Here is a 27,111-nt window from a genome sequence, read left to right as displayed (position 1 = left end):
GATCTTGGCTTACTTTAACCTCTGCCTCCCAGGTTCAAGTGATTCTCGGGCCTCAGCCTCCCAAGTAGCTGAGATTATAGGCGTGTATCACCATGCCTGGCTAATTTTTTCTATTTTTGTAGAGAAGAGGTTTTGCCATGTTGGCCAGGCTGGTCTTGAACTCCTGGCCTCAATTTGATCCTCCCGCCTCAGCCTCCCAAAGCGCTGGGATTAAAGGTGTGAGCCACTGTGGCAGCCCAGTGAGTCTAATCTCATCTCCCATGTCTTCCCCTCATAAACCTCTTGCTGTAAAACAACAGTTCCTGAATTTATGCTCATTCTGTATAGCTCATCATAGCCTTGCACATGTTTTTCTTCCTTTGCTTGAAATGCTCTTTTGTACCTGAAAAAAAATTCTTCTCTGTGTCAAAGTTCAGCTCAGATATTACTTCCTTGGTGCAGCCCTCTGTAATTTCCTCAGGCAGGGTGGTGGCTTTGGCTTCTGAGCTCCTACAGTGCTTTGTATACAGAACTTAACCACACCACTGCTTGGTTGTTTACTAGCACATTAATCATTTCTGTTAGATTCTCCAGAACTTGAGAAATGGAATTGTATCTTAGTTTTTTTCTTGATACCTGCCTTTTAGTGAGCACTCAATAAGTATTTTTAAATGAAAGAAAAATTTAATATTAATGTGATTTAGTGCAATATAATTTACATATGCCTGTATAGTGAAATAGAAATATAAACATGTGTCTTTTAAAATAATACATATCTTCAATGAGATTTTAAATGTTTATCAATCTGCTTTTGAATTATCTTATTATACATATAGAACAATGCATTATCCTAACTCCAGAATCCCCTCATTCTCTTTTACAGTCAGTTTTCCCCTGCACTGGTAACCAATATCCTGGTTTCTGACAGCACAGATTTTGAATCCTGACTTTAAAAAGAAGGGGGATGATTGCTGTTTCAATCATGTGAACATATAATATATTTATTTAGAAAAGAAAGATTTAAAATAATTGGCCTCTGTGTCTGTTTTTTATCCAAGAGTTTGGACTTGAGATCTAAGTTCCCTTTCTGTCCTAAGATTTTATGAAACTTAATTTAAAACTTAACAAACTGGGTGTGGTGGTGTGCGCCTTTAGTTCCAGCTACTCTTGAGCTTAGGAAGGAGGATTGCTTGAGCCCAGGAGTTCGAGGCTGCAGTGAGCTATGATCCGGCCACTCTACTTTGCCTGGGCCACAGAGGGAGACCCTGTCTCTTAAAGAACAAACAAAAAAAAAGTAATGGTCTTTCCGACTTTACTACTTATATAAGGGCGCCCTCTGGTGATGTATCATTTCCTAAATTTATATGCAGTGCTTGATTACAGCAGTACTTTATCTCTAATTTGGGAGCTTGAGCTGTGGCCAGGTAATTCTTTTAGTACAAAGCTTCCTGAAGCCATGGGAAAGCATTGATTATGTGGTGCTTTCACAGAGCTGTTTGACCAACAGATAGAATCTCCCTCTAATGAAACACTTAACTGTTATTTGACAAAACATGTTATTTCTTGATTTACTGGAGCATTTTAGGTATTCTCAACGGCAGGATATTTTCACCTCTGTTTTAGCAGTAAAGCAAAGAGTGTTTTGGTTTCACAGCATTTTGGTAACTTAGCGATTCCCCCTCTGGGGCCCAGAGTTCTTGGTTTGAGGAAAGAAATGTTATTAAGCACTGCAGAATTTTTCGAGAGGGTGTTTTCCCTCCCCATTTGGTTACTAAGCACAAATTTTTTTTTCACGTAGATAGATGCTGTTGTGGTATTTATTTATACCATTGTTGAATTTATAATAGCTTCTCGTATTTTCTCAAGCACTGGCTACTAAGATATAACACATCTATGATAATTTTAACATTAACGAGGGAACCTCATAATCAGAAACACGAGAACCACTTACTTAGAAGATTTGAACTGCATCAATTGAACTATTATCTGTGGCCGGGTGCGGTGGCTCATGCCTGTAATCCCAGCACTTTGGGAGGCTGAGGCAGACGGATCACTTGAGGTCAGGAGTTTGAGACCAGCCTGGCCAGCATGGTGAAACCCTGTCTCTACTAAAAATACAAAAAATTAGCTGGGTGTGGTGGTGGGCACCTGTAATCCCAGCCACTTGGGAGGCTGAGGCAGGAGAACTGCTTGAACCCGGGAGGTGGAGGTTGCAGTGAGCGGAGATCATGCCCCTGCACTCCAGCCTGGGCGACAGAGCAAGACTCCGGCTCAAAAAAAAAATAAAAATAAAAACAATGATCTATAAAGTATCTGCCATGTACAAGGGCACTGTGGTAGCTATTGTGTTCTTGCCTTTCAAACCGTCTGAGTATAGGAGGCTGGGACACCAAATTTTCCCTGTAATGGACTCTCCCATTATCACTTATTTTCTTTCCTTTCTCATTTACCATTTTCTCTTTAAATAAATTTATTTCTAAGAGTCTCATTTTTAAGATTAGGGGCATGTTAGGAAAAAAAACATAGGAGTCAGGGAATGCAGTTCTGTCTCCTGGTTAACACTTATAGAAGTGTGTGTAAAGAAGTGTGTGTCTTATTACATACAAAGATGATTGCCTTTGAAGGATATTTCTGAGAGGACTTCCACCCTTTTTGTTAAGATGGAAGCTCGACCCTCTAAGGTTGGCAATGATGAGAACATCTTTGTGGGAAGGAAGGACAGTTCCTTCCTGGACTCACCTTCCTCTTGGAGGGACCTGAAAACATTTCCTTTGCCAGCACCACACTCACTGGGGGATACCATTTCCCCTTTAATTCTTTAAGTCAAATTTAATCTCCAATACTTTCTGGTATCTTCATTGTATGGATGAGTAAAGGTAGAACATTTAAGCAGTTTTTGAAAGGCCTTGACGTAATAATAAAGAAGAAATAAACCAGGAGTCATCCAAGAGCCAGAGATCTGACTCATAAGATGTGGCTTGTTCTCTGATCTTGTCCTAGCTCTAGGGTGCCCATGTGTGAAGGACAACTTAGTAGGAACCCACTCCTAGACATCCATCCTTCTCCAACTGTAGATCTAGGGCTTGTCTAAACTCCACCTTCCTTCCACGTTTTAGTCCTTCTTTGGGAACCTGTGTTCTTCTAACATAAAGGCGTCCATCCTTTCAGAGCATATCAAGCTTGCCCAGAAAGTTGTCAGGCTCCATTTAAGAACTCTAATGGAATGTAACCCCACAATCCCCAAATTAATATAAGACACACACATCAAATGGGAGAAAGAGGGTCTTATTTTATTTTAGATCTCTGCATTAGAGTTGGAAACCAGAGCACATGAAAAACTCCTTTAAGGTGCTTTGATTTATTGGAGGCGTAAGTTAATTTTTTTGGTCACGTATATCTCTGGGTATACTTTTTGTATCTTTAGTAAAATTTTAGTTAACTGTTATTAGATATCTGGGTGCCTGAATAAATCCAACTGCATACTGAATTTTCTAAAACCGAAGGCTGCCGAGAAGGAGCCAATGTGATTTTGGTTTTATCAGTGGCCTAATGGCGTTAGCAATAGTAGTGTAGTAACAATTATTGTCAGGTCAGTGAAAAGACCAACATTCCACATATTCTGCAATGTAACTGTTAGTAAATGGCTGGGAGATTTGTCCTTCATTTTGCAAATTTAGGAGAAAGATACTCACTCTGAGTGTCGCCTACCGAGGGTTGAAGTTTACAGTCAGCTTTATCTGCATGAGCGTGTTATAATGCAAGAAGTATAAAGATCTGGGTTTTCTTAGAGGCGGGATTGGGTAGAGGTTAAAAGCACATGAAAAGAATTACATTTGATTCCTAATTATTAGTTACATTACCTTGGGCAAGCTATCTGACCTCTCTGAGCATCAGCCTTCTTATTTTAAAACTGGGTGATGAAAGTGGCCCCAGAGGGTAACTGCCGAGATGGTGAAGGGATCTGTGTAAAGCAACAGCACTGTGGCAGACATGTGGTAGGTGCTCTGTGTTATTCCCTCCCATCCCCACCTCTCCCACACCTGCTGTCCCCAAGTTGCCAGCAAAACTAACAGATGTAATGTTGCTACTGATTTTTCTGGATGTGAACTTTATTCTTGAGCGGTTTTGAAGTCCAAATAATTACTTTTATACAATAAATATCATTTAAAGGATGGTCTCTTTTCTTCTTGCCTACCCATTCTCACAGATCTATTTCTCCTCCACATGGTAAAGTGGGGAAGCATGTTTTGAAATTTTTTGGACCATAAAAAAAAAAATTAAAAAAAAGAAAAAATGAAATTTCTAGGACCACGTGCTAGAAAGAACTGCTGTGCATGACTAGAGAGGTTTGTTTCCTTTCTGAGGTCATACTGTGTTGTCTTTACCGTGCTATTATTTATTTTAATTGGTTCAATAAACCAAATTGCAAAAATAAAGTTCTAGCTCTGCCTCTGCCTTGTGACCATGGCCAAGTCATGTGACCTCTTCGAGCCTAATTTCTTCAGTTGAGCAACACAGATGGAATGGTTTCTAAGGCCCTTGTCACCTTTTCGTGTTGTGATTCATAAAATCTTTATTCAGGAGCCCAGAACAGGGAGTGGCACGTGGGTCCCACTTCTCAACAGCAGAGGGCATACTGCCCCTAGTGTGCCTGGCCATTAGGTGCTGAAAACTATCTAGTTATCTAGCCAGAAGTTGATATCCTTGATGATAGGAAGGAGCCAAAGAAATTCTGTAAATTCATGTTGTGCAAAGGACATTTCACTACATATTTCCAGTTGTTTAGCACCTAGGTGAAGCACTCAGAAAACAGGAGATTTTGACATTCTAAGGTCCTGTAATTCTGTGAAGAACTTAATCTGTCTCCCATCTGAGTACTCCATGCTTAGGATTGGTGTGCAAATGGGATAGAGAGGAGAACTAACATCTTTTAAGCACATATATATCAGGAACTTTGCCTGGTACTTTAGGTGCATTTTCCCTATCCTCACAGAAATCCTTTGAATTGTATGTGGTTATCCTTATTTTTATACAGGAAGATACTAAGGTTCAGAGAGGTTAAGTAATTTGCTCGAGGCTTCACAGTTAGAAGAGATTCAAGTTCAGGTCTTTTAACTCTGAAGTCTGCTTTCTTGCCAGGGTTCCTCTCTCTTTTCCCTAATCTTAACAATGAAGGCTGATTGCTAGGAGCAGGAGTACCTTGGGCACAGCCACACAAAGGAATTTGGCTTTTTCTGGTTCTGAAGTTCTTGTGGCCCTTGTGATTCTAGATGGAAGTGTTTCTCTGGCAAGGACTTTTTATCAGTTATATTTAGCATGACATATACAAACACATACCCATGTTTCCAAATTTGAAAATTTTAGACTGGATTATTAATGTTTTTCTTTGTGGGATGCTTTTAAAGGCTACAGCAATATCTCGGTTTACATGAAGACTCAGTTCTGTAGTCAGTGGGTGAGGTGAAAACCATTAGGGCAAAATTATCTCCAAGAATCTCATGGGAAGGCATCTTGTTAGAGAGCCATGAGCGTCCTGTCTTTAAGTCCAACACAGTCTTTCCTCCCTTGTTGAAACCTGCTGAGCTTCGAAAGGTGTTCCTGTGGTGGTTTCTCATGTTGAGTTTCAAATGATACAGTTAGCTTATATTTGGGGGTATGTTCAGTGGTAATTCAAATCTTTAGACACCAGAGTCTCATTCAGCATGATGAGATACTTACAGTATTTCAGGTATTCTGAAACCTAAAACAAGAGAAGGAATAACAAATTAATGTCCATTTTGGTGCTTATTCTAACTCAGTGGTTTTCAAAACTTTACAGAATCACCTGTACGGCTTGTTAAAGCACAGTTTACTGGGTTTTACCCCCATGGTTTCTGATTCTGTAGGTCTGGGATTCAGCCAAAGGGATTGCAGTTTCAACAAGTTCCCAGGTGAAGCTGATACTGCTGGTCTGGGGACCTCACATGGAGAACCACTGTACTAATTGAATGGAAGCAGGTGGAATCACTTATCCGTCTTCCTTTCACTGTCTGTCTGCCTTTCTTGCCCTTTCATTTTTAGGCTGAGTGGATATAGTTGAATTAGCTTAAGTTAAAGTCAGGGATTGCAGCTCAGCCAACTCTTTATCCCATTGCTTAGCTTAGTACTTGGCCCAGAATAGGAGTTCAACAGATTCTTGTTGAGTGAATGATTGAGTAAATTAACGTGTATAATGGAAGGGTTTATAGCACATGGACATCATTATTACATACCTCATCCATAAAAACTGCTTATTTTCCTGAACAGTAGACAGTCTTTAGATTAGAATATCATATTTTAGGAGTACATATGGTGATGATCATAGATACCAGGAAGTTTGCAGTTAGGTAAAGTTTTGAGACACTTGTGTTTTGGGACCTGTGGTATGAATGGGAACTGTGTGTGTAGATAGAGCTGGGTGCAGGAAGTCCCATCTGTTTTAGAATGACCTAGGCAAGTCTTACAGGGTCTGGTTTAGGTCAGAACTAAGCACTGTTCCTGGGAGACTGGAGCAGCGCTGGAACAGCCTATGTCTGATCCAGACTGGGTGCTGCATTCTCATTTCTGTCTTTCCAAAGCACTGAGGAATTCAGCCCCCATGATGCTAAAGGCTCAGTGAGACTCTGTACTGCAGGATAACTCTGTAAATTCAGATTGTTGTACGTGAATCTTACCGTGTTATAGTATTTGATAATTACATTTTAAATAGCAAGTTAAAAAATCTGAAAAGATAAAAAATAATCTCAAAAATATATTTAAAATTCAGTTTAAGAAATCATTTTCTTATGTAGCCAAAACAATATGATCACTTTTGACAAAATGAACAAGTCTTTAGTACAAATTGAGTATTCCTTTTCTGAAATGCTTAGGACCAGAAGCATTTCAGATTTTTGATTTTTTTTTATTTTGTAATAGTCATATTATGGTTACTGATTGAATATACCTAATCTGAAAATCCAAAATTTGAAAAGCTCTAATGAGCCTTTCTCTTGAGTATCATGTTGGTGCTCAAAAGTTTCAGATCTGGAGCATTTGGATTTTGGATTTTTGGATTAGGGATGCTCAACCTGTATATTTAATAACTAGTCCATATTAAAATTACACATTTGTCCCTACCTCATTATGTATATCTTGTTGGTTCAAACTAAGATCCAATCCAGGGTCATGTATTATGTCTGGTTATTATGTTCCTTAAAATTCATTTAATCTAAAATAGTCCTTTCTCATGATATTGCCTTGTCAATTGTCTTGTAAAATATTCTACCTTCAGTATCTGTTGTCCCTTTGAAGTATCTTCAACTTGCTCTTTTACCTTTATATTTCCTGGAACCTGGGAATTAGATCTAAAGGCTGGATTAAGATAAAATGGAACATTTTCAGCAGGAATACATCATAGGTGATGTTTGCTTCATGTTGTGCCACATGAGGAGATACATAATCCCTGCCTGCTCTACCATTGTTGATACTAACAAAATTGATTACTAGATTAAAGTGATGGCAGCCTGATCCTTCCATTGCAGTTATGTTTTCCCCTTGTGACAAGAGAGTATTCTCTATGGTATTACTTTGATACTATATGAATGTTCATTTTCATATTATTCATTTTCCTAATGCTTTTAACACCAATTGATAATTCTTGCCTGAATCAGTAACTTTACAGAACTCTCATACTCTAATTCTGTCATTCCTTCTACGTTAGCTGACATTTGACTAAACACAGCTCTTCTTTATTAACTGGGACTATTTGCAGCCATCAAGTACAGTTCTGTTGGACAGGCAGGTTAAATGTTGAATTTTTTACTTTTTAATTCCCGACTTCAGAGTAAGGAGTTGATTTAATAGACAACTTAAATGGTGACAAATGAACCTTTTCCTTTCTTTCCTTTTTATAAATATTTTTGTGGACTAATGGAGTTTCATGAATTGAATGTTTCAATTAACTACAGTCATTATTCTTTTTATGTTTAATTTGTTTTTGTTTTACGTTCAATTTATTAAAATGATTGCCAGTGATAGTTCCTTGTGGTTGGTTCCTATCTTCTTTAAATATAACTCTCCATTAATTGTGAGCACTTTCTTGCTTCCTTGCACAGCAAAATGCATAAGCTTATCTTGCAGCTTCCTTGACCCAAATGTCAATCAGCCACTTCACTAATAAGCCCTAATTTCTTTTGGTGGGAGTGGTATAGACATGAAAATCTTGTAACTTAGAATATCTATGGTGTGCTGGGGTGACAAGGTTTATGGACCTTTTCAGTAGTCTAGTTCATGAATTTTTAATATTGAAAGTTTGTACAATGAAAATTCAGATAGTAAGGGAAAACTGTATTTTGAAAAATAATGGGATGTATTATATACTTAAAAATTGCTAAGGGAGTAGATTTTAAGTGGTCTTATCACAAAAAATGATAAATATGTGAGGTAATGCTTATGTTAATTAGCTCAATTTAGCCATTCTACAGTGTATACATATTTCAGAACATCGTGTTATATACACCATACGTAAAATTTTATTTGTCAATTAAAAATGCATTAAAAATTAAAAAAGGGTTCACATTGTATTAACAATTCAATTTTAACATTATGTTTTTAAGTAGCTATTTGATTTTATAATTGTACTTTTTCTTTTACATTGAAAATCTTGACCACCAATAGCAAACATTACTTTATTTTATAATATAAGGAAATGATTTCAAAATAATAATATCGATATTACTATTAATAATAAAACAGTGAAGTTTAAAATTTCTTGTGATTATTTTTGTAGTATAGATTGATTTTAATGGAAGAATTAATTACCTTTATGTTGATCTCATTTTATTACTTTCCTTTGAAATATGTTTTGTTTGTTTTGTTTTTATCACAGGTTGATCATTTTGGATTTAATACTGTGAAAACTTTTAATCAGCGGTACCTAGTAGCTGATAAATACTGGAAGAAAAATGGTGGATCAATACTTTTCTATGCCGGTAATGAAGGGGACATTATCTGGTTTTGTAATAACACGGTATGTGCAGACTCGTGAAATTCCAGTGCTCAATTTGACTTTTATTATGACAACCTGGAAGAAATGTTTTGCAATATATATGACCAAGCATTACTGTTCTTAATTGTAAAGTTCTATAAAAAATAACAAAAAAATTAACACACTAATAATAGAAAAATAGCAAAAGCACATGAATAGGAAGTTCATAAAAGAATTAAATACAGATATCCAATAAGTCTGCATATTCAGCCTTAAAGAATTACAAATGAAAAGAATAATGTACAATTTTTGGAGAATTGAATTATTTTATTTTATTGTATTTTTCATGGACTGCCTGAACATCCCAGAGAATTGAATTTTGCAAGTTTTTTGTTTTTGTTTTGCTTTGTTTTGTTTTTAAAATCTCAGCTTGTTTCTAGAGTGAACAACGATATAAGGGAAACAGGGATAAGAATGTTACTGTGTATAGTTTATTTTGATTATGGTCTCTAGAAGGTAAAAACAAGGGCAGGAATTTTTGTATGTTTAGTGTTATATTGTCAGTGTCCAGGACATATAGAAGGTGATAAACATCTGTTAAATGAATGAATGAATAAAACCTAAACAAAGCCAATGCAAATGAGAAAAAAATATACAAATAAGAATGGGAAAAGGTAAAGTTGTAGCTACATTTTAGTTTAGCTTTCCTGTTCTACCATTTTCTTTTATTTGTGAGGGTTAAAAGTAGTATATAGCCTGTTAGCTTGCTTACCTGACTATATTTTCTATCACCTTTTATAATGCCGAAATCCATTAACAAAACTTAATTTGGAAACATATGTGAAAGGAAGAAATGCTCCTTTTCAATGTGTCAGTGCTGTGACTAGAAAATGTCAACTTTCTACCAAAAAGCTAGTTGTGAACTACCTTAAAGTGGGGAATGAATTATGTATTATCCCTAATTCCAATGTCTGGCACGATGCCTGGTAGTCAGGAGGTCTCAGTCAATGTTTGTTTAACTGGTATATGAATTTAAAGTAAAGATATGAACCCAATTACATTGTTATTGCATTTCTCATTTCTGATTATATCCTTAGGAATGTTAAGAATCTAAGTAATTTAGTTGAAATAAAATACTTCCCAGAGAAATGAGATCCTAGGATGCCTATTTCTTTTAGGTCAGTGACAAGCAAAATCAGGACCTCCTTTCCATCAGATTCCCGTTCTGTTATTCTATGAAACAACAGAGGCTGCCTTGTCTCTTTTCTCCTTTTGGTGTGACTTTCATTTTATGTGAAGGCCACAGGGTAACTTATCCTGTCCAGTGATTTTTCCAGTTTCCATTCTCTTTTATTATAGGCAGGTAGCTGTTCCTGCCTCCACTAGGCACTACTCTGACAGGCACTGTGGCAGAACTTAAGGTTTGCTGGGGTATCTCTGTTCTCGAAAGTGGTGGAAAGGAAGAGATATTCAGTGTAGGAACAGTTCTGAAGAACTGACTGGAGGCAGATCATAGAAGAGCAGATCCTGGCCCATCCCCTGCCCCAGAGACCTGCCTTTACATACCAAAATGTTCCAATGCACATTCACTTCTGGACATTAATTTATTGAGAGGCAGCATCACACAGTGGTCTAGAGTGAAGGCTTCAGTCAGATAGACAAGGTTTGAATGCTGATTTTGCCACTTTGCTGTGTGACTTTAGGTAAGTTTCTTGTTCTGTGCCTCAGTTTTGTCATCTGTTAAATGGATACAGTAATAATGGTTCATAGAGTTGTGTAAAGACTTAAAGAAGATTAAGGGACTTGCAAGCACATAATGTTAAAAGATGTTGATATATTACATGGACCTCTTTTGAAAAATAAGAATACTCCTGAAATAGATCACTTATTACTTTGTGAACTAGTTCAATGAAATTGCCTCCTCTCAAAGCCTGAAATCAACTGCACAGAGGTCTGGACGTTTTAATGGATGATCTTTACTCTTAAGATACTCACGGTCTGGTGTGTGTGACACACATGTAAGCAAATTTTGCGGCACAGTACCAGGGACCTACACCTAGCACAGTGGTCTTGAGAAGGGGGAGTGATCAGCACTGCCAAGGTGGGGCAGGCAGAGGTGGGCATGCTTGAGCTGGGTGTTTGCAAGTTCTGTAGATAAATGGCAGGGAATGAGTAGATCCTTAAGAGAGAAAGTGGGGGTTATTGAAACCATCACAAATATCTGGTTAAATTCTCTATCCTTACATGCATATAACTCTTCTAATTGTTCATTTATCAATCAAAACAAAAACACTTGAGGTTCTTAGTCTTTGTCAGGGAGCAGGAACTCACTAAAAAGCAACAGTGTGCACTAGGAATGACAAATAGTTTTAATCTGTGCTAAATCTAAATCTAATCGATTGATGTTGACTACCTAGAATGCTTTGTTGAGAAAAGATTCTGAGGCCACAACTGAGTAAGTGAAAAAATGAAGTGATTGGCTAATGACCAGATATAGATGGTTCTAGCAAGGAGATCTAACAGCTCTTGATGATGGTGCTCTTTTATTCTCTCATTCTGTAGGTGGTCTGTTTACTCTGTTGATAGTTTCTTTTGCTGTGTAGAAGCTCTTTAGTTTCATTAGGTCCTACTTGTCAGTTTTTGTTTTTGTTGCAATTGCTTTTTGGGACTTAGTCATAAATTCTTTGCCAAGGCTGATGTCCAGAATGGTATTTCCTCGGTTTTCTTCTGGGGCTTTTGTGCGTTTTATAGTTTTCAGTTTTACATTTAAGTCTTTTATCCATTTTGAGTTGATTTTTGTATATGGTGAAAGGAAGGGGTCCAGTTTCAACATTCTGCATATGGCTAGCCAGTTATCCCAGCACCATTTATTGAATACGGAGTCCTTTTCCCATTGCTTGTTACTGTTGACTTTATTTAAGATCAGCTTGTTTCAAGTGTGTGGCTTTATTTCTGGATTCTCTATCCTGTTACATTGGTCTGAATGCCTGTTTTTGTACCAGTACCTGATGTTTTGGTTATTGTAGCCTTGCAGTATAGTTTGAAGTCAGGTAGTGTGATGCCTCTGGCTTTGTTTTTCTTGCTTAGGATTGCTTTGCGATTCAAGTTTTTTTGTTTGTTGGTTGGTTGGTTGGTTTTTTGTTGTTGTTGTTTTATATGGATTTCAAAAGAGTTTTTTTTCCTAACTCTGTGAAAAATGATGTTGGTAGTTTGATAGCAATAGTATTGAATCTGTAAATTGCTTTGGGGAGTATGGCCATTTTAACAATATTGATTCTTCCTATGTATGAACATGGAATGTCTTTCCGTTTATTTGTGTTGTCTCTGATGCCTTTCAGCAGTGGTTTGTAATTCTCATTGTAGAGATGTTTCACTTCCTTGGTTAGCTGTATTCCTGGATATTTCTTTTTGTGGCTATTGTAAATGGGATTGTGTTTTTGATTTGGCTGTTAGCTTGATTGTTATTGGTGTATAGACATGCTACTGATTTTTATACACTGAATTTGTTACTGAAACTTTGCTGAAGTTGTTTTGTCACTTCTTGAAGCCTTTTGGTGGAGTCTGTGGGGTTTCTAGGTATAGCGTCATATCATCTGTGAAAAGAGATAGTTTGACGTCCTCTCTTCCTGTTTGGATGCCTTTTATTTCTTTCTCTTGCCTGATTGCACTGGCTATAACTTCCAGTGCTATGTTGAATAAGAGTGCTGAGACAGAGCATGCTTGCCTTGTCTTAGTTCTCAAGGGGAATGCTTACAGCTTTTGCCCATTCAGTATGATCTTGGCTATGGGTTTGTCATAGATGGCTTTTATTATGTTGCAGTATGTTCCTTCAACACCTAGTTTATTGAGAATTTTTACCATGAAGGGATGTTGAATTTTGTCGAAGACATTTTCTGCATCTATTGAGATGATCATGTGGTTTTATTTTTTAGTTCTGTTTATCTGGTGAATTCTGTTTATTGATTTGTGTATGTTGAACCATCCTTGCATCCGGGAATAAAGCCTATATGATTCTGGTAAATTAACTTCTTGATGCTGCTGGATTTTGGTTTGCTAGCTTTGTTGAGGGTTTTTGCATCTATTTTCATCAGGGATATTGGCCCGAAGTTTTCTTGTTTCATTGTGTCCCTGCCAGGTTTTGTATCATAATGATGCTAGCTTCATAGAATGAGTTAGGGAAGACGCCCTCCTCCTTATTTAAAAATAATTTCAGTAGGATTTGTACTGGCTCTTTGTACATGAAGACCATTTTAGACATAATGTTGATTCTAGGGCTAGAGTGTCAGGATAAAAAGACGTGGATGACTAGTGGATGAGCAACCTGGGATTATTTTTAATTGTTTCACTCATAAAGTGTGAGACTGATATGCAACAATAAGACATCAATTATGTCATTTATTTGTAGAAGAAACATAAATTGTGCAACTTTGTAGAGTGCTCTTTTTGGTCTGGCTTAACATCTATTCCATATGGTTTGCCAAAAGGTTCAGTGACTTTTTTTCACATCCTGATTTTATCCTGTGATTTTGTAAACTCTTCTTAGGGGTTCATGTGGGATGTGGCTGAGGAACTGAAAGCTATGTTGGTGTTTGCTGAACATCGATACTATGGAGAGTCTCTCCCCTTTGGTGACAACTCATTCAAGGTAAAGATACTTTTTACTTAAAAGTTACAAGCTTTTTCTTTTCAATTTAGAATAGTTTCTAAATTACATGCCCCACTGTGAGATCTTAAATTTGAAATGCCTAAAAGCTCAATAGTTTATAGTTAATAGTTTCTTTTTAGATACAATTTGAACAGATTGAGGTTTTTTTTGTAGCCATTTTATTATAATTCTTAATGTTAATCAGTTTTTAACTCTGTGTGCCTCAGGAAGTTAAATTTTACTCTGTGGCTGCAGAGACAGTACAGGGAGCTTTTTATTATTTCAAAAATATCAGTAAACAGTTCTGCTTTATAAATTGTACACTTAAATTATTGAGCCTGCCACTGGAAAAAATATAATGAGCATAACAAATTTATCTGATAAGATGTTTTTAATAGAATAAAATCAATAAAATAAGGACAAATAAGCTGTATGATGCATTAAGGCCAACTGGCCACTTGGATTCCCTTTCAGCCTTTCCTGTTCTCACAGGAGCTTTGGCCTTTGTCACAGACTCTACCTAATAAACCAGGACACTTTTTCTTCAACTGAGTCATTCATGTACTACTACCCTTGTGACTTTGGCTATATTAATTTGCCACGTGTACTATTATTTACTTAATATTTTTCTTTAATCAACTCACTTTTTAAACTTAGCATTATCTTAACCAAGGGCTCTATGTACTGTTTATTCTTTCCAAATTACACTAAAATGAAGCAATAAATGTTCCATTAAAAATGTTTGTGTGCTTCCTAATACCACCAGTGTATACATATGCTTTTCGGAACTCCCAGCTAGAAGGACTTGGGGCCAGTCCTTTACTAGGCTGCCTGTTTTGAAAGGAGTTTTTATTTTTAAAAAGGAAGTTTTACTATCTCATATTACAAATAAATACATGAGTAAAAAAAAGTAAAAATGTTGTGTTATAAATAGAAAGTGGGATGATTTGCTGATATTTTTTGAGCTGTATGAGAAATTCTATTCTTTAGCTTGGTATTTTGCATAAATATCTGATTAAGGGACTTGACAAGTCCTGAAACCATTGGGAAGCAGTTAGCTTGTTGTAGATAGAACATAACTTCCTCTCCTAGGTTCCTATGATTGATACTGTGTTAGCAAAATGGAGCCAGGGGCTCTTTTTGATATACTTCTTTCCCTTTGTGTGCTCACAGAATATGTCAGTAGCATGAGGGATATTATAGATATTATGCAAGGATTAGAAAAAAAATGCACTCAACTGTACAGAGTGCCATAAAAACTGGAAGTAAAGGATAGTGACAGACAGGGAGAGAGGAGGTAAGAAGGCATACATCTTGGAAGAGGGGGGAAAGCTAAAGGAGTAGGTGGCATATATAGGAGATAGGAAAGATGGGATCTATGTGATTCAGTAATATGCCAGATGATGGAAGAAATCAGGATGGTGAGACCAAAGCATGAAAGTCAAACAGGGTAGCCTAATAGAGGTATGTAGCTGTATTAGTTGTCTAGTAAAGATGTACCTCAAACTTTATGGCTTAAAACAGCAATAAACATCTATTACTTTATAGTTTCCATGGGTGAAGAATTAGGAGTGGTTTAGCTAGGTGGTTCTGTTTCAGGCAGTCTGATGAGGTTAGGATGTCAGCTGGTGCTGCAGTCATCTGAAGGCTTGACTGGGGCTGGAGAGCCTCTCATATGGAGGATTACTCACATACGAGATAAAACTGGTGCTGGATGTTGACAAGAGGCTGCAGTTAAGGGCCTACTTGAGTTCATTACAAGGCAGCTAATTTCCCTCAAAGTTGGCAGTGCAGGAGAGCAAGGTGGAAGCTGCAGTGTTTTTTTAATGACCTAACCTTGGTAGTCACATATTATTATTTCTGCCCCATTCTGTTCATTAGAACCAAGTCATTAAATCCCATCCAAGTTCAAAGGGAGTGGAATTAGGCATCACCTTTTAAAGGAAGGAGTGTCAAGAATTTGCAGACATATTTTAAAAGACCTTCTTAGCCTTCTCAGCTCAGCAGGACACTGGGCTTCACCTTCTGCAGTAGGGAAATTGTCTTCATGTAGAGAGCAGGATGTTTATGAAACTTAACATTATGAGTTTTCCTTTTCTCAAAGATCAGTATCTCATGTTGCCTGTTTTCCAATGCCTGAAAATCGTTTTTTTCTTTCCAATTTTATAATTGTTTAAAATAGGCAGGCTACTTTATTTCAGTTGTTGATATGGCCGAGGTCATATATAATCTTTCTGATGAAGAAGGGTGAGTTTTATTTTTACTGGTGATTCTTACCTCAATTGTCCACTAGATTTAGTTTATATTTACCTATGTGGTAGACATTTTAAATGTGCCAAGATTTAAAACAAAAGTTATAACAGTTATCTATTAAGCTTAGTTTATATTCGATCACATTTGCTATTAAATTTTACCTACAAATTGTTTCTATTGTTTCTACAACCTACTTGCATGCAAAATACATTATGTTCTTCCACAAACTTAAAATCATTTTCATGAGTTTAAATCCACACAGCTATTGCTTTGACTAGGCATTTCAGCTCAATTGCCTAGAAATTCTATTTAGAGAAAAGCTTATCTGACACTGGCTCTCTTCTGGATCCATGCTATTCCTAAGCTGCTATTATGTGCACATTTATACCCATGTTCTTTGTTATTTTTCTTTAGGATTCCAGACACTTGAATTTTCTGACATCAGAACAAGCTCTGGCTGATTTTGCAGAGTTAATCAAACACTTGAAAAGAACAATCCCAGGAGCTGAAAATCAACCTGTCATTGCCATAGGAGGCTCCTATGGTGGCATGCTTGCAGCCTGGTTTAGGATGAAATATCCTCATATGGTAGTTGGGTAAGTGCATTTGTACTGGACATGAACGTTTCTTAATGATTATCAAGGGAAACTTAGAGATTCATTTTGGGTAAAACATGTTCCATTCTATTACACTGAGGTTTCTGGCTTCTGTCTCATTAACAGCTGTGTTATTTTTCTCACGATTTTTATTATGTTTCAACTTTAAAACTTGATTTAGATGACATATATATATATATTTTTTTTCTTTTCTTTTTTCTTTCTTTGATTTTCTTGCCATTTAGAGCTCTTGCAGCTTCTGCCCCTATCTGGCAGTTTGAGGATTTAGTACCTTGTGGTGTATTTATGAAGATTGTAACTACAGATTTTAGGAAAAGTGGTCCACATTGTTCAGAGAGCATCCGCAGGTCCTGGGATGCCATTAATCGACTGTCAAATACTGGTAAGCTTCAATTAAGAGAATGGAATTGTGTGTTTTTTTTAACCTTTTGTTTGTTAAATTCAGTAGTTGTCACTTTTTAAGTAAACATTTTATTAAAGCATAATGTACATACAGAATATACAAATCAAAATCAAATAAAAATGTGTAGCTTGATGAATTTTCACAAAGCAAGGACACAGTGTAATTAGCATTTAAATCAGTAAAGGGCATTGTCAGCATCTCAGAAATCTCCTCGTGCCTTTTTAGTCACTACCTCCATACCTACCCAGCAAAAACATCCTCACTTCTAGAACCATAGATTAATTTTTACTTGTTCTTAAATGTTTTAGTAATCGGAATTACATAGCATGTTTTTTTTGTGTCTACTGTCTTTTGCTCAGCACTGTTTGATAGATACATCCATTTGTTTTACTAAGTTGTAGTTTATGTATTCTTGTTGTTCTATGGTGTTCCTATTTATTCATTTTAATAGTATCTTAAAAAGGGAGAATAATTCTGAATACTAATTCTGGTAAACTATGAGGACAGGCAACTTGTCTGTCATGGGATTCTCCAGTTGCTCTGAAAATATCATGAGAGAAGGGGTATAAAAGATTGAGTTTTCTAAAATACTATGTGAAGAATAAATGATCTGTAAAGCCATCTGTTGACCAGTACTTTTTAGATGCCAACAGTGTGATTCTATTCCCAGGCAGTGGTTTGCAGTGGCTTACTGGAGCCCTTCACTTATGCAGCCCATTAACTTCTCAGGACATCCAACATTTGAAAGACTGGATCTCTGAAACCTGGGTGAATCTGGCAATGGTGGACTATCCTTATGCATCTAACTTTTTACAGCCTTTGCCTGCTTGGCCTATCAAGGTAATAGGAAAATGTCCTGTCATCATTTTTTAATAACATACTTTTCTTTTTTTTTAATGTGCATACTCTTTCCACCTCATAGAAAGTCCCAGTGACAAAGGGGCTCTGGAGTTGGTTAGACTTGAGCTGGAATCCTGGGTTCTGCTACTTTCTGATTATGTGGGCTTGGACATGTTACCTAGCTCTTTTGAGCCTCAGTTTCCTCATTTGAAAAATGGAGATAGAATTCATTGATTATAGAGTTGTATGAATTAGAAATAATACCAAAAGTTGCTGTTAATGGAATAATTACTATATGCCAAATCCTGGGCTGTGTACTTTGCATGTATAATGTATTTAATCTTTGTGATATATGTGTAACTTCCATCTATGTAATACATGGTTGATGCTTAATAAATGGCAGTCATTATCATAGCACTATGATCTAGTCAGTTGCGAAAGCATTGTGAGTGCTACACTCAGTGTGAAGAGTGACCCCGTGCAGCACAGTAGAGTGGAAAGAACAACAAATTAGATTCTGAAAGTGAGGTTTTGGTCCAGAACTGCTGCTTCACTTACTAACTGTGTGATCTTAGGCAAGGTGCTTTTCTTTCCCCATCCCCTGTCTTCCTCTGTAGAATGGAATAACAGTACTTACATACCAAATAGGGTTGTGCTGAGAATCTAATAAAATGTTGGATGTGAAACACTTTGGAAAGTTAGGACACATTACAGTATAAATTTTAAGGTTCTTTTTATGTCCAAATTCTTTATTGTGTATGTTCATTTTAAGCATTTCTTTGTAAAGAGCTTTCCTTTTAGTTTTAAAAACAAAGGCTGGCCAACTTGATGGTTAAATTTAGAGAATATGACCAACTCTTCAGCTAGAATGAGTGTTGGAAGTGAAAATAGAATTGGTGATATAGAGCCGGGTTTCAAATGCACTTTTAATTTAACCACCCCTTTGAATTATTACATGTATACCTTGCTTAAAAATTTGTAACTTAAACAAGTTCATTTGCTATTATTTTTCTTCATTTAAAAAGTAGAATGACGAGTGAGTGTCTTGCATATAGCAGGCCAGAGGTAAGTATATATTGAATTAGATTGAATTTTGACAATACAAAGTTGTTGAAAAGAACAGATCATGTTTTATGTTAGAAAACCTAAATCAATAGGCCTGGCATGGTGGCTCATGCCTGTAATCCCTGCAATTTGGGAGGCCGAGGTGGGACGATTGCTTGAGGCTAGAAGTTTGAGACTCTCCTAGGCAATATAGTGAGACCTCATCTCTACTAAAAATAAAAAAATTAGCAGGGAATAGTGGTGCCTGCCTGTAGTTCCAGCTACTTGGGAGGCTGAGGCGGGATGATTGCTTGGGGCTACAGTGAGCTGTGATCATGCCACTGTACTCCAACCTGGGCGACAGAGCTAGATCCTGCCTCAAAAAAAGAAAAGTAAAGAAAAGAAAACCTGGATCAAAATGATAAGGAAAAACTAAATCTAAACTAGTTCATCTCCATAAACATCTATGTGCTAATAATGTTTTATCTGTCCATATTACTTTACTATTTACAAAGCACTTTCATGTATGCTGTCTCACTAAATTCTTTTAAAAGTACTGTGTAGAAAAAGAGGTATAATCCAAGATTTATGGAGAAGAAATTAAAGCTCAACTAAGAGGTGGTAGAAGTAGGATTTGAACTTGGGTCTTCACTGTTCAGAGCCTATGATCATCTACTAGATTGCACTGGGTTAGGAGGAAACTTGACTGAGGGTTGAGGGGACCATTGCTCACAGGGTGACATCTATCAGATTTAACTCTATATCTATTTGTGTACAAGGTGAGAATTACATTTGTATCTTTATTCTCACTTGAAGAATGAATGAGTTGTCAGATGATAAAAACATAAGGGAATTCTCTCATTATTTAGAACAGAGGTTGAGAAACTTTCTCCATTTAAAGGGCTATATTTTTAGGCTTTGCGAGCCATATGGTTTCTGTCACAATTACTCAACTGTAAAGTTGTAGCATGAAAGTAGCCATAGGTAATACATAAACAAATGAGGATGGCTGTCTCCAATAATAACTTATTTGTAAAAATAGGCAGTGGGCTGGATTTGGCCTAGGGTTTGTACTTTGCTAACCACTTATCTAGAAAAAGGCTGGAGAAATATAGCTGTTTAATGTTGGTGTACCACAATTTGGAGTAGTGAGCAGTCTAACTTGGTTTTCTCCCTACCTCTTTAATGTTCATTTTGGGATATTTTGCTGTTCAGTCTAACATGTGAATAAATATTTTATCCTTTGTTCTTCTAAATAATTACTCAAAACCAGCAGAGTATACCTCAAATATTTTGTCATCTATTTTTGATTTACTGCAATCCTTTTATCCTTTATATATATGCATTATAAAAGTTTATTTTTAAGGTGAGATATCTTTAGGTCTTTCCCTCACAATCACCCTTTACTTCTTTTATCCAGGATTAATTCTTGTCATTCTCTTCAGTTATTTCTTACTGACATTATCCTTTCTCTTGACAGATCAAGGAATTCTTGATTGCTTGTATTTATGATTCTGTTTCCAGCCTGCACCCCACCAGAAGTAATCTTATCTCTTGCCCCTTGCTTGAGAAATTCCATTGCCTCTGTTTCCAATTTCATCCTATAGTTAGTCACCCATCTGATTTTCAGAATTTTTCCACTACGTCTCCCTCCCAAACTTGTAGCTTCAGATCACTTTCTTTCACTGTTCATTCTATTTCTCCTTTTTTGACCCCCCTCTGTGTTCTCCCAACCCACTAATCCCTGGAACACTACCCAGTTGGGGACTGCTCTTTCACTTGGATAGTTCCATTTAACCAGAACTCCTCCTCCCTCTGATACACTTCCTCATTTTTAAAGGGCTGACAAACAGGCGTCCTTTTCTGAGTCTGTAACTCAGGCTTAGGATGGTGAGATAATATGTAACAGTTGGGTTACGAAAAAAAGCAGGTGATTTCCAATTCTGTCTGGGACCTTGTACAGTTCTGAAGGATCCATGGGCAGCGACTAAATGCCATTTTCCGTGTCAATTCAAGTATCGTTCCTTTTAATTTGTCTTTGGGCTTTGCACACTCAGACTCCATTTGCTTTTGTTTACTGTTAACAGAAGCTGCAACATTCATGCAGAAATAATCATGGACTTGGCTGGTAGAACACAAGGAAGAAGAGAAAAGGGAAACAGAAAACCCCTCTGTCATTTGACTGTTCTGTCAGCATGAAAACTACTAGGTTTCTTCTCAGCTTAAAGAGCAATTTTAAAGGATGCTGTAATTTGTTAAATTTTGGAATCACATTTCATCTGATAACTTCTCAAATATTTCAGCATAGGCTTCTGTGCATGTAGATAGATATAGTGAAATAATGACATAAGATGGAAAAATCTCTTCCGTTTGTCTTGGTGTTTGGTAATGTATGCGACCTCTCTGGGTGGTTTAAGCGGTTTAGGTGCATTCTATGAAAAGGGAGCTTTTAATGACAAAACTAATGTGATTATCTGAGTGAGTGTGAGAGGGGTATTGAAGCCTCAGAGAAAGAAAATCTGTTAGAAAAGCTGAATATATCTGCTTAATCCTTTCTCTAATGTGGATGGACCATGCTCTGAGAGGAGATTGGTCTTTTTTTTTTCCCTCAACCTATCTTCTTTCCTTCCTCTGTTAAAAAATTTTCTTTGACCCCCTTTTCCTTCTCTTATTTAAATGTGTACTCTCATAGGTAGGAACACTTAAAACTTTTAAACAAATCATTATCTTTACTTTGTCTGCTGCATGTGGGATTAAAGGGCAGAACTGAAATATATGGTTGCAGATCTGATTAGTTTGGTAGTAAGGTTGCAGGAATGTTCTATTTTCTCAACTATTTTTATACTCTTTAAAACTGGAATGAGTAAAATGGACTTTCTAATGCTCTTTCTGTTTCCTGAGTGTTCATCTTTATTCTAGGAAATGCCTCGTATCACTCTACTATTTTATAGTTTTTTTTTTTTTTACTATTACATACTTTTAAGGTTTTATGATTTCATATTGCCACAAAATTCATTCTAAGTTTTTGCCAAAACAAATAAACCTAGAAAAATACAAAGATGATCTAAGAATTAGAAAAATTATTTTAGAAAATTAAGCATGAGACAGCAGGTGTATTTAAGCATTGTCTGTGTTGTTATTTTTCTTTTAGCTTTTAGTTGAATACGCGCAATATAGTTACAGTGGTTGGAAGCTCCAGAGAGTCTGCATTTGTGTTTTTTTCTTTTCTTTTCTTTCTTTCTTTTTTTTTTTTTTTTTTTGAGACGGAGTCTCGCTCTGTCTCCCAGGCTGGAGTGCAATGGCACGATCTCGGCTCACTGTAACCCTCTGCCTCCCGGGTTCAAGCGATTCTCCTGCCTTAGCCTCCCAAGTAGCTGGGATCACAGGCTCCCACCACTGTGCCTAATTTTTGTATTTTTAGTAGAGACGGGGTTTCATCATGTTGGCCAGGCTGGTTTCGAACTCCTGATCTCAAGTGATCCACCCGCCTCAGCCTCCCAAAGTGCTGGGATTACAGGCATGAGCCACCACGCCCGGCCTCTTTCTTTCTTTCTTTTATTTATTTTTTTTAAGAGAGAAGGTCTCATTCTGTCACCCAGGCTGGAGTGCAATGGTATGATTATACCTCACTGCAGCCTCGAACTCCTGAGCTCGAGGGATCCTCCCACTTAAGCCCCCTGAGTAACTGAGATTACTAGAGTCTGTATTTGAATCCCAGTTCTGCCACTTCCTTGCTGTGTGGTTTTGGGCAAGTTTCTTAACCTGGTTTCGAACTCCTGATCTCAGGTGATCCACCCGCCTCAGCCTCCCAAAGTGCTGGGATTACAGGCGTGAGCCACCATGCCCGGCCTCTTTCTTTCTTTCTTTCTTTTATTTATTTATTTTTTTAAGAGAGAAGGTCTCATTCTGTCACCCAGGCTGGAGTGCAATGGCATGATTATAGCTCACTGCATCCTTGAACTCGTGGGCTCAAGGGATCCTCCTGCTTAAGCCTCCTGAGTAGCTGGGATTACTAGAGTCTGTATTTGAATCCCAGTTCTGCCACTTCCTTGCTGTGTGGTTTTGGGCAAGTTTCTTAACCTCTCTGTGCTGTAGTTTCCTCATTTGCAAAATGTGTATAATAACAATTGTAATGCTTATTAGGGTTGTTATGAGTATTTCATAGCATCTGGTATAAAGTAAAAGCACTAAATTGATGCTAGTTATAAATAATAATAGCTATTATTATTATGTAATATTGGGAAACCAGATGATTATACCAAGACTTTGTGGTTGATGTCTGGGTTGAGACCTATATTCACAGTGCTTTTTTTTTTTCCCCCCCCACATCAGACAGGTAATGTGCTGATAGCATAACCAGTTTTGAGGGCGGTCCATTTCACATGTGAGCATGAAAACCCGATCATATGCTTCCTGCATTCATGGTTTTTAAATTGTGTATCTGTAGCCAGACCTCTGAGCTTGTTTTCTCTTCTGTGAAATGGGAATGATCATTATGTGGTACTCTCTTGGTTATTGTGAGGAAAGAACCTGCCCTGCCCTCAAAGAATATTCAGTAGTTGTACTAGCAACCTCAGTCGCAGCTATTCACATTTCAGCGCATTTACAGCATGTGTAGGAATGACATCCCTTATGTAGAAATTGTTTAGAAGAAGCCGTTTGCTAGGGCTCACAAAATAAATAGAAAGTAAGTTCAGGGATACCTGGGTGTTGAGTATTTTGGACAGAGATGGTTGGCCAAGACTCTTTCCTTGTTGTCTGATTATATCACAGCCTCTATGTAAACAATCAACAGGCCAAGTGCTTGCTTTTATCACATGGGTAATATCTGCACATTATCAGGGTTAAGCTAAAGTATTATATGAGGTTGAGACAAAATTGTTGATATTTGACTGTTTTTGACTTAATAAATGTGAGAATTTCATATGGTTCAATTTAATGTTTATGTATTTTATGCATCCTACAGTTATTTGATAAAAGTATGTGAATATCTCCTTTTAAACTACTCGTCTTTTTTTTTTAAGAGGTGGAGTCTCACTCTGTCACCCAAGCTAGAGTGCAGTGGTGTGATCATAGCACTGGAGCCTAGAACTCCTGACTGAAGCAATCCTCCCACCTCAGCTTCCTGAGTAGCTGAGACTACAGGCACGTGCCATCACACCTGGCTAATTTTTTAATGTTTTGTAAAGATGAGGTCTTGATATATTGCCCAGGCTGGTCTTGCACTCCTGGCCTCAAGCGATCCTACTGCCTGGGCCTCCCAAAGTGCTGGGATTACAGGCATGAACCACTGTGCCTGGCCTTGAGTTACTGTAGTCTTTAAATAAGCATGGGAATAGTGCCGAGGTCTGGCTAATATGACTTCAGTATTTTTTTGAAACTTCATTCACTCTGCTACCAAAATTGTTAAGGAAGTGCAAAGAGATATTAGAGATTGTTTTTTAATGCTAGAGGACGATGCTTGGACTCACAAAATCTTTGAGTTAGAAAGGAAATTTAGAGTTACCTAAAATAAAATTTCCATAGTAAATTTGCAAATATTTTGCAAAAAAATTTTAAATGACATTTTTCAGGCTTTCTATCTAGCATAGTAGTAGAATTAAAAATCAGCACTTCCTTTCTATAAGGCAGTTTGACAGGATGTACCAAGGGCCTTAAACATGTTGATCTCTTTTGAGCCCGTAATTTAAGAATTTATCTCAAGAAAACAATTAAGAATATAGGATTTAGCCCCAAGGGTATTTATTGTAGCCTTATTTGTAATGATGAAAGGTGGGGAATGACCCAGTTTTAGGGTTGCTTCAGCTGTTTTTCAGCTCCCCATCCCAATTGCTCTCTTCTGGATTTTCTAATGTTGGTCAGTGCCCTTCTTAAGTTGTGTACAAAGCTGGATCCAGTACTCCAAGGGTGATCTGACCTCACAGAGCACAGTGCCTGGGGAGTGCCCTTAATCTGGACTTGGAATCCCATCATACAGAGGCCAAGTCTCTAACCATGGTGTTCTCTCTGTGTAAGTGGGGCTGCTGAAACCCAAGTATTGTCAGCCAATGCCGGTCTCCAGCCATGCTTGTGTCTTTTAAGAAGTGACAGTAACTGCTATTTGTGGAGATGGCTATTCATAGGGACTCCTTTTCTTTGCCTGACAGAGGCCCAGTGTTCTAAGCTCTAAGAGGGGCTCTGATGCCAGCATGTGAGTCACACTCACTTGCTACTGTTCTTTTCCAGAGTTTTGGGCCACTTGTTGCTGCACATCACTACCTCCTCTTCCCCTGCCCAGCTTGCGTTGTCGCCCTTCCCCATCTACCATGCTGTGCTTGAACATAAGGCGCTTCTCTGCATTCCGTGTGTCTACTTTGTAGTTGTGTGCTGCATTTTGAAAGAGCTGAATCAGCTGTTGGTGTCCAGGTTCAGGAAGGAATGCTGATCAACTGTTGGCAATAGATGGTTTAATATATCTTATGATTGTTTCTTGATTTCCATATTGTCTTGAGTTATTTCTTATTGGCATATTTCCTAGGAATGTTTTCTGAGAAAAGTGCCATGCAAATGTTAGGTATTTTTTTGACTTACCATGAATAATCGAGAGTTGCCAAAATAAACACTATTTTGACTTTTAATTAGCTCTCGGTTTAGCTCAATTCTCTCTTCATGTACATTCTAAACCCTGGTATTCCTTATTCTTATGACCTCACAGTTACTTTTGAAAGGTGTATCCAATTATTTGAACAACTTAATTTCTGACTTTTCTCACATTCAGCAGTTCTAAAAACTTTTGGCAATGATGCACACTCCATCTTCCTTTGGAAAGTCATATTACATTTGAGCATGTTAAAGGTTCTGAGAAATCCTCTGAGATTATGTAATAATAACAGCCAGTCAGGAAAACTGTTCACATTTGTTAATATACAGTTTCTCAAAACTATTTGACTAGGAAACATTTTTCCACAAAGTACCAATTAACATTCCATAGAAATATTGTTGTGCAGAATATATTTGGGGAGAGGCATTGAATTTTCCTGAAAATTCATTTTCTCTTTTACAGTTTTTCTTTTTTTTTTCCACTGGCAGCTGGTGCCAGGCAGAACTGTGATGAAGGGCTGGGTTTGGTTGCATCCTTTCTCAATACCCTCCTTTCCTGACTGGGAGCATGCCCCCAGCCCAGGCCTTGTTATTCCTGCCACCCAGAATCTCTCTCCCTGAGGTGGGGTGACTGGGCTCCTTTCCTGGCTTCTTCTCTGGACTAGTCTCTTTCTTGTCAGGACTAGTCTATTATGTATATAATCTTTTCCATATGAAATGGGAAAGGACCAGATTACTGAATTCATGTCAGAGTCAACAGAGGTTCAAGCTTACCGGGTTTTCCTTGCCGCTGGGGCTATTTGTAGTTTTACAGGTAAACACTTCCTAAGCTGTGTGTCATAATGGATAAGATGTGTATTTCATAACCAGAGACAGCTGGGAACAAATCTAGGCCTATTATTTACTAACTGAGTGACCTTGAAGATGACTTAACCTAAGAATCAGTTTTTTTTTTTTTCATGTAAAATAATGGACAATCATCTATCTGATAGGGTTCTTTGAAGATATACATGGTGTATTGGTTGGAAACCCAGGGCTTAATAATTACTAGCTGTTGTTGTTGTTAGTATTATTCAGCTATGATTCCATTGCCTGTTATTTTTCTCCAACATTTTATTATGAAAAATTTTAAACATATGGAAAAGTTAAAATAATTGGACAGTGAACACTCATGAACCTAACATCTAAATTCAATAAATAATATTTTATTATATTTGATTTGTCATATATATATTCACCTATCCATCACTTCATCTATCTTTTAATGTATCTTATTTTAAAATGAATTTTAAAGTAAATTGCCGACATCTTCCTCTTAAATACTTCAGCTTTATTATCATTAACGAGAGTTCAATATTTGTGTATGGTTCTTCTTCTGGTGGTGGAGGGATGAAATCTAGATACCATGAAATACACAAATTATATCATTTTTCATGTAACCCTATTAAGATATAGAATATTTCTGTACCCAAGAAAGTTTGCACTGGCTCTGTTTAGTCAGTCTTCACCTTTACTCCTAACCCTGAATATTGTGTGATTTTTATAGCTAGGATTCCAGGCATTTTTTAAAGGATAGTGATAGGAATATTTGGGAGCTGGGGAGTTGCAGCATGTGCTTTTTATCACACCACAGATGCTGGAACTTGGTATAGTTTTTCCATATGAGATTTTATAAATTTTGCATTTTTATAAAAGTATAGTAATTCATTCAACAAACACTTACTTACCAGATACCTTGCTAAGTACTGAGGGAGACATTCTGAAATCA

At 37.2% G+C, this 27,111-nt stretch overlaps 1 protein-coding gene and 1 non-coding gene across 5 annotated transcripts in view; one reads left to right on the top strand and one right to left on the bottom strand.

Moving 5' to 3' along the window:
- Positions 1 to 27,111, top strand: part of PRCP (prolylcarboxypeptidase) — a 75,254-nt gene that overhangs the window by 32,550 nt on the left and 15,593 nt on the right. For all 4 annotated transcript variants that reach the window (XM_054437904.2, XM_054437905.2, XM_054437903.2 and 1 more), the window contains exons 2-6: positions 8,864 to 9,004; positions 13,506 to 13,607; positions 16,275 to 16,456; positions 16,702 to 16,859; positions 17,551 to 17,720. In XM_054437904.2, the coding sequence (XP_054293879.1) occupies positions 13,512 to 13,607; positions 16,275 to 16,456; positions 16,702 to 16,859; positions 17,551 to 17,720 (606 nt within the window). In that variant the 5' untranslated portion in view covers positions 8,864 to 9,004; positions 13,506 to 13,511. The remainder of the gene's footprint in view (positions 1 to 8,863; positions 9,005 to 13,505; positions 13,608 to 16,274; positions 16,457 to 16,701; positions 16,860 to 17,550; positions 17,721 to 27,111) is intronic.
- On the bottom strand, positions 23,091 to 23,191 carry LOC129009190 (small nucleolar RNA U13). Its single transcript, XR_008492717.1, has one exon. It is a non-coding gene; the product is annotated as a small nucleolar RNA U13 (small nucleolar RNA).

Source organism: Pongo pygmaeus, chromosome 9, assembly GCF_028885625.2.
Source record: "Pongo pygmaeus isolate AG05252 chromosome 9, NHGRI_mPonPyg2-v2.0_pri, whole genome shotgun sequence".
In the NCBI taxonomy this organism is placed as follows: domain Eukaryota; kingdom Metazoa; phylum Chordata; class Mammalia; order Primates; family Hominidae; genus Pongo; species Pongo pygmaeus.
The sequence above is the reverse complement of the archived record's forward strand: the minus strand, read 5'-3'. Positions and strand labels throughout refer to the sequence as shown.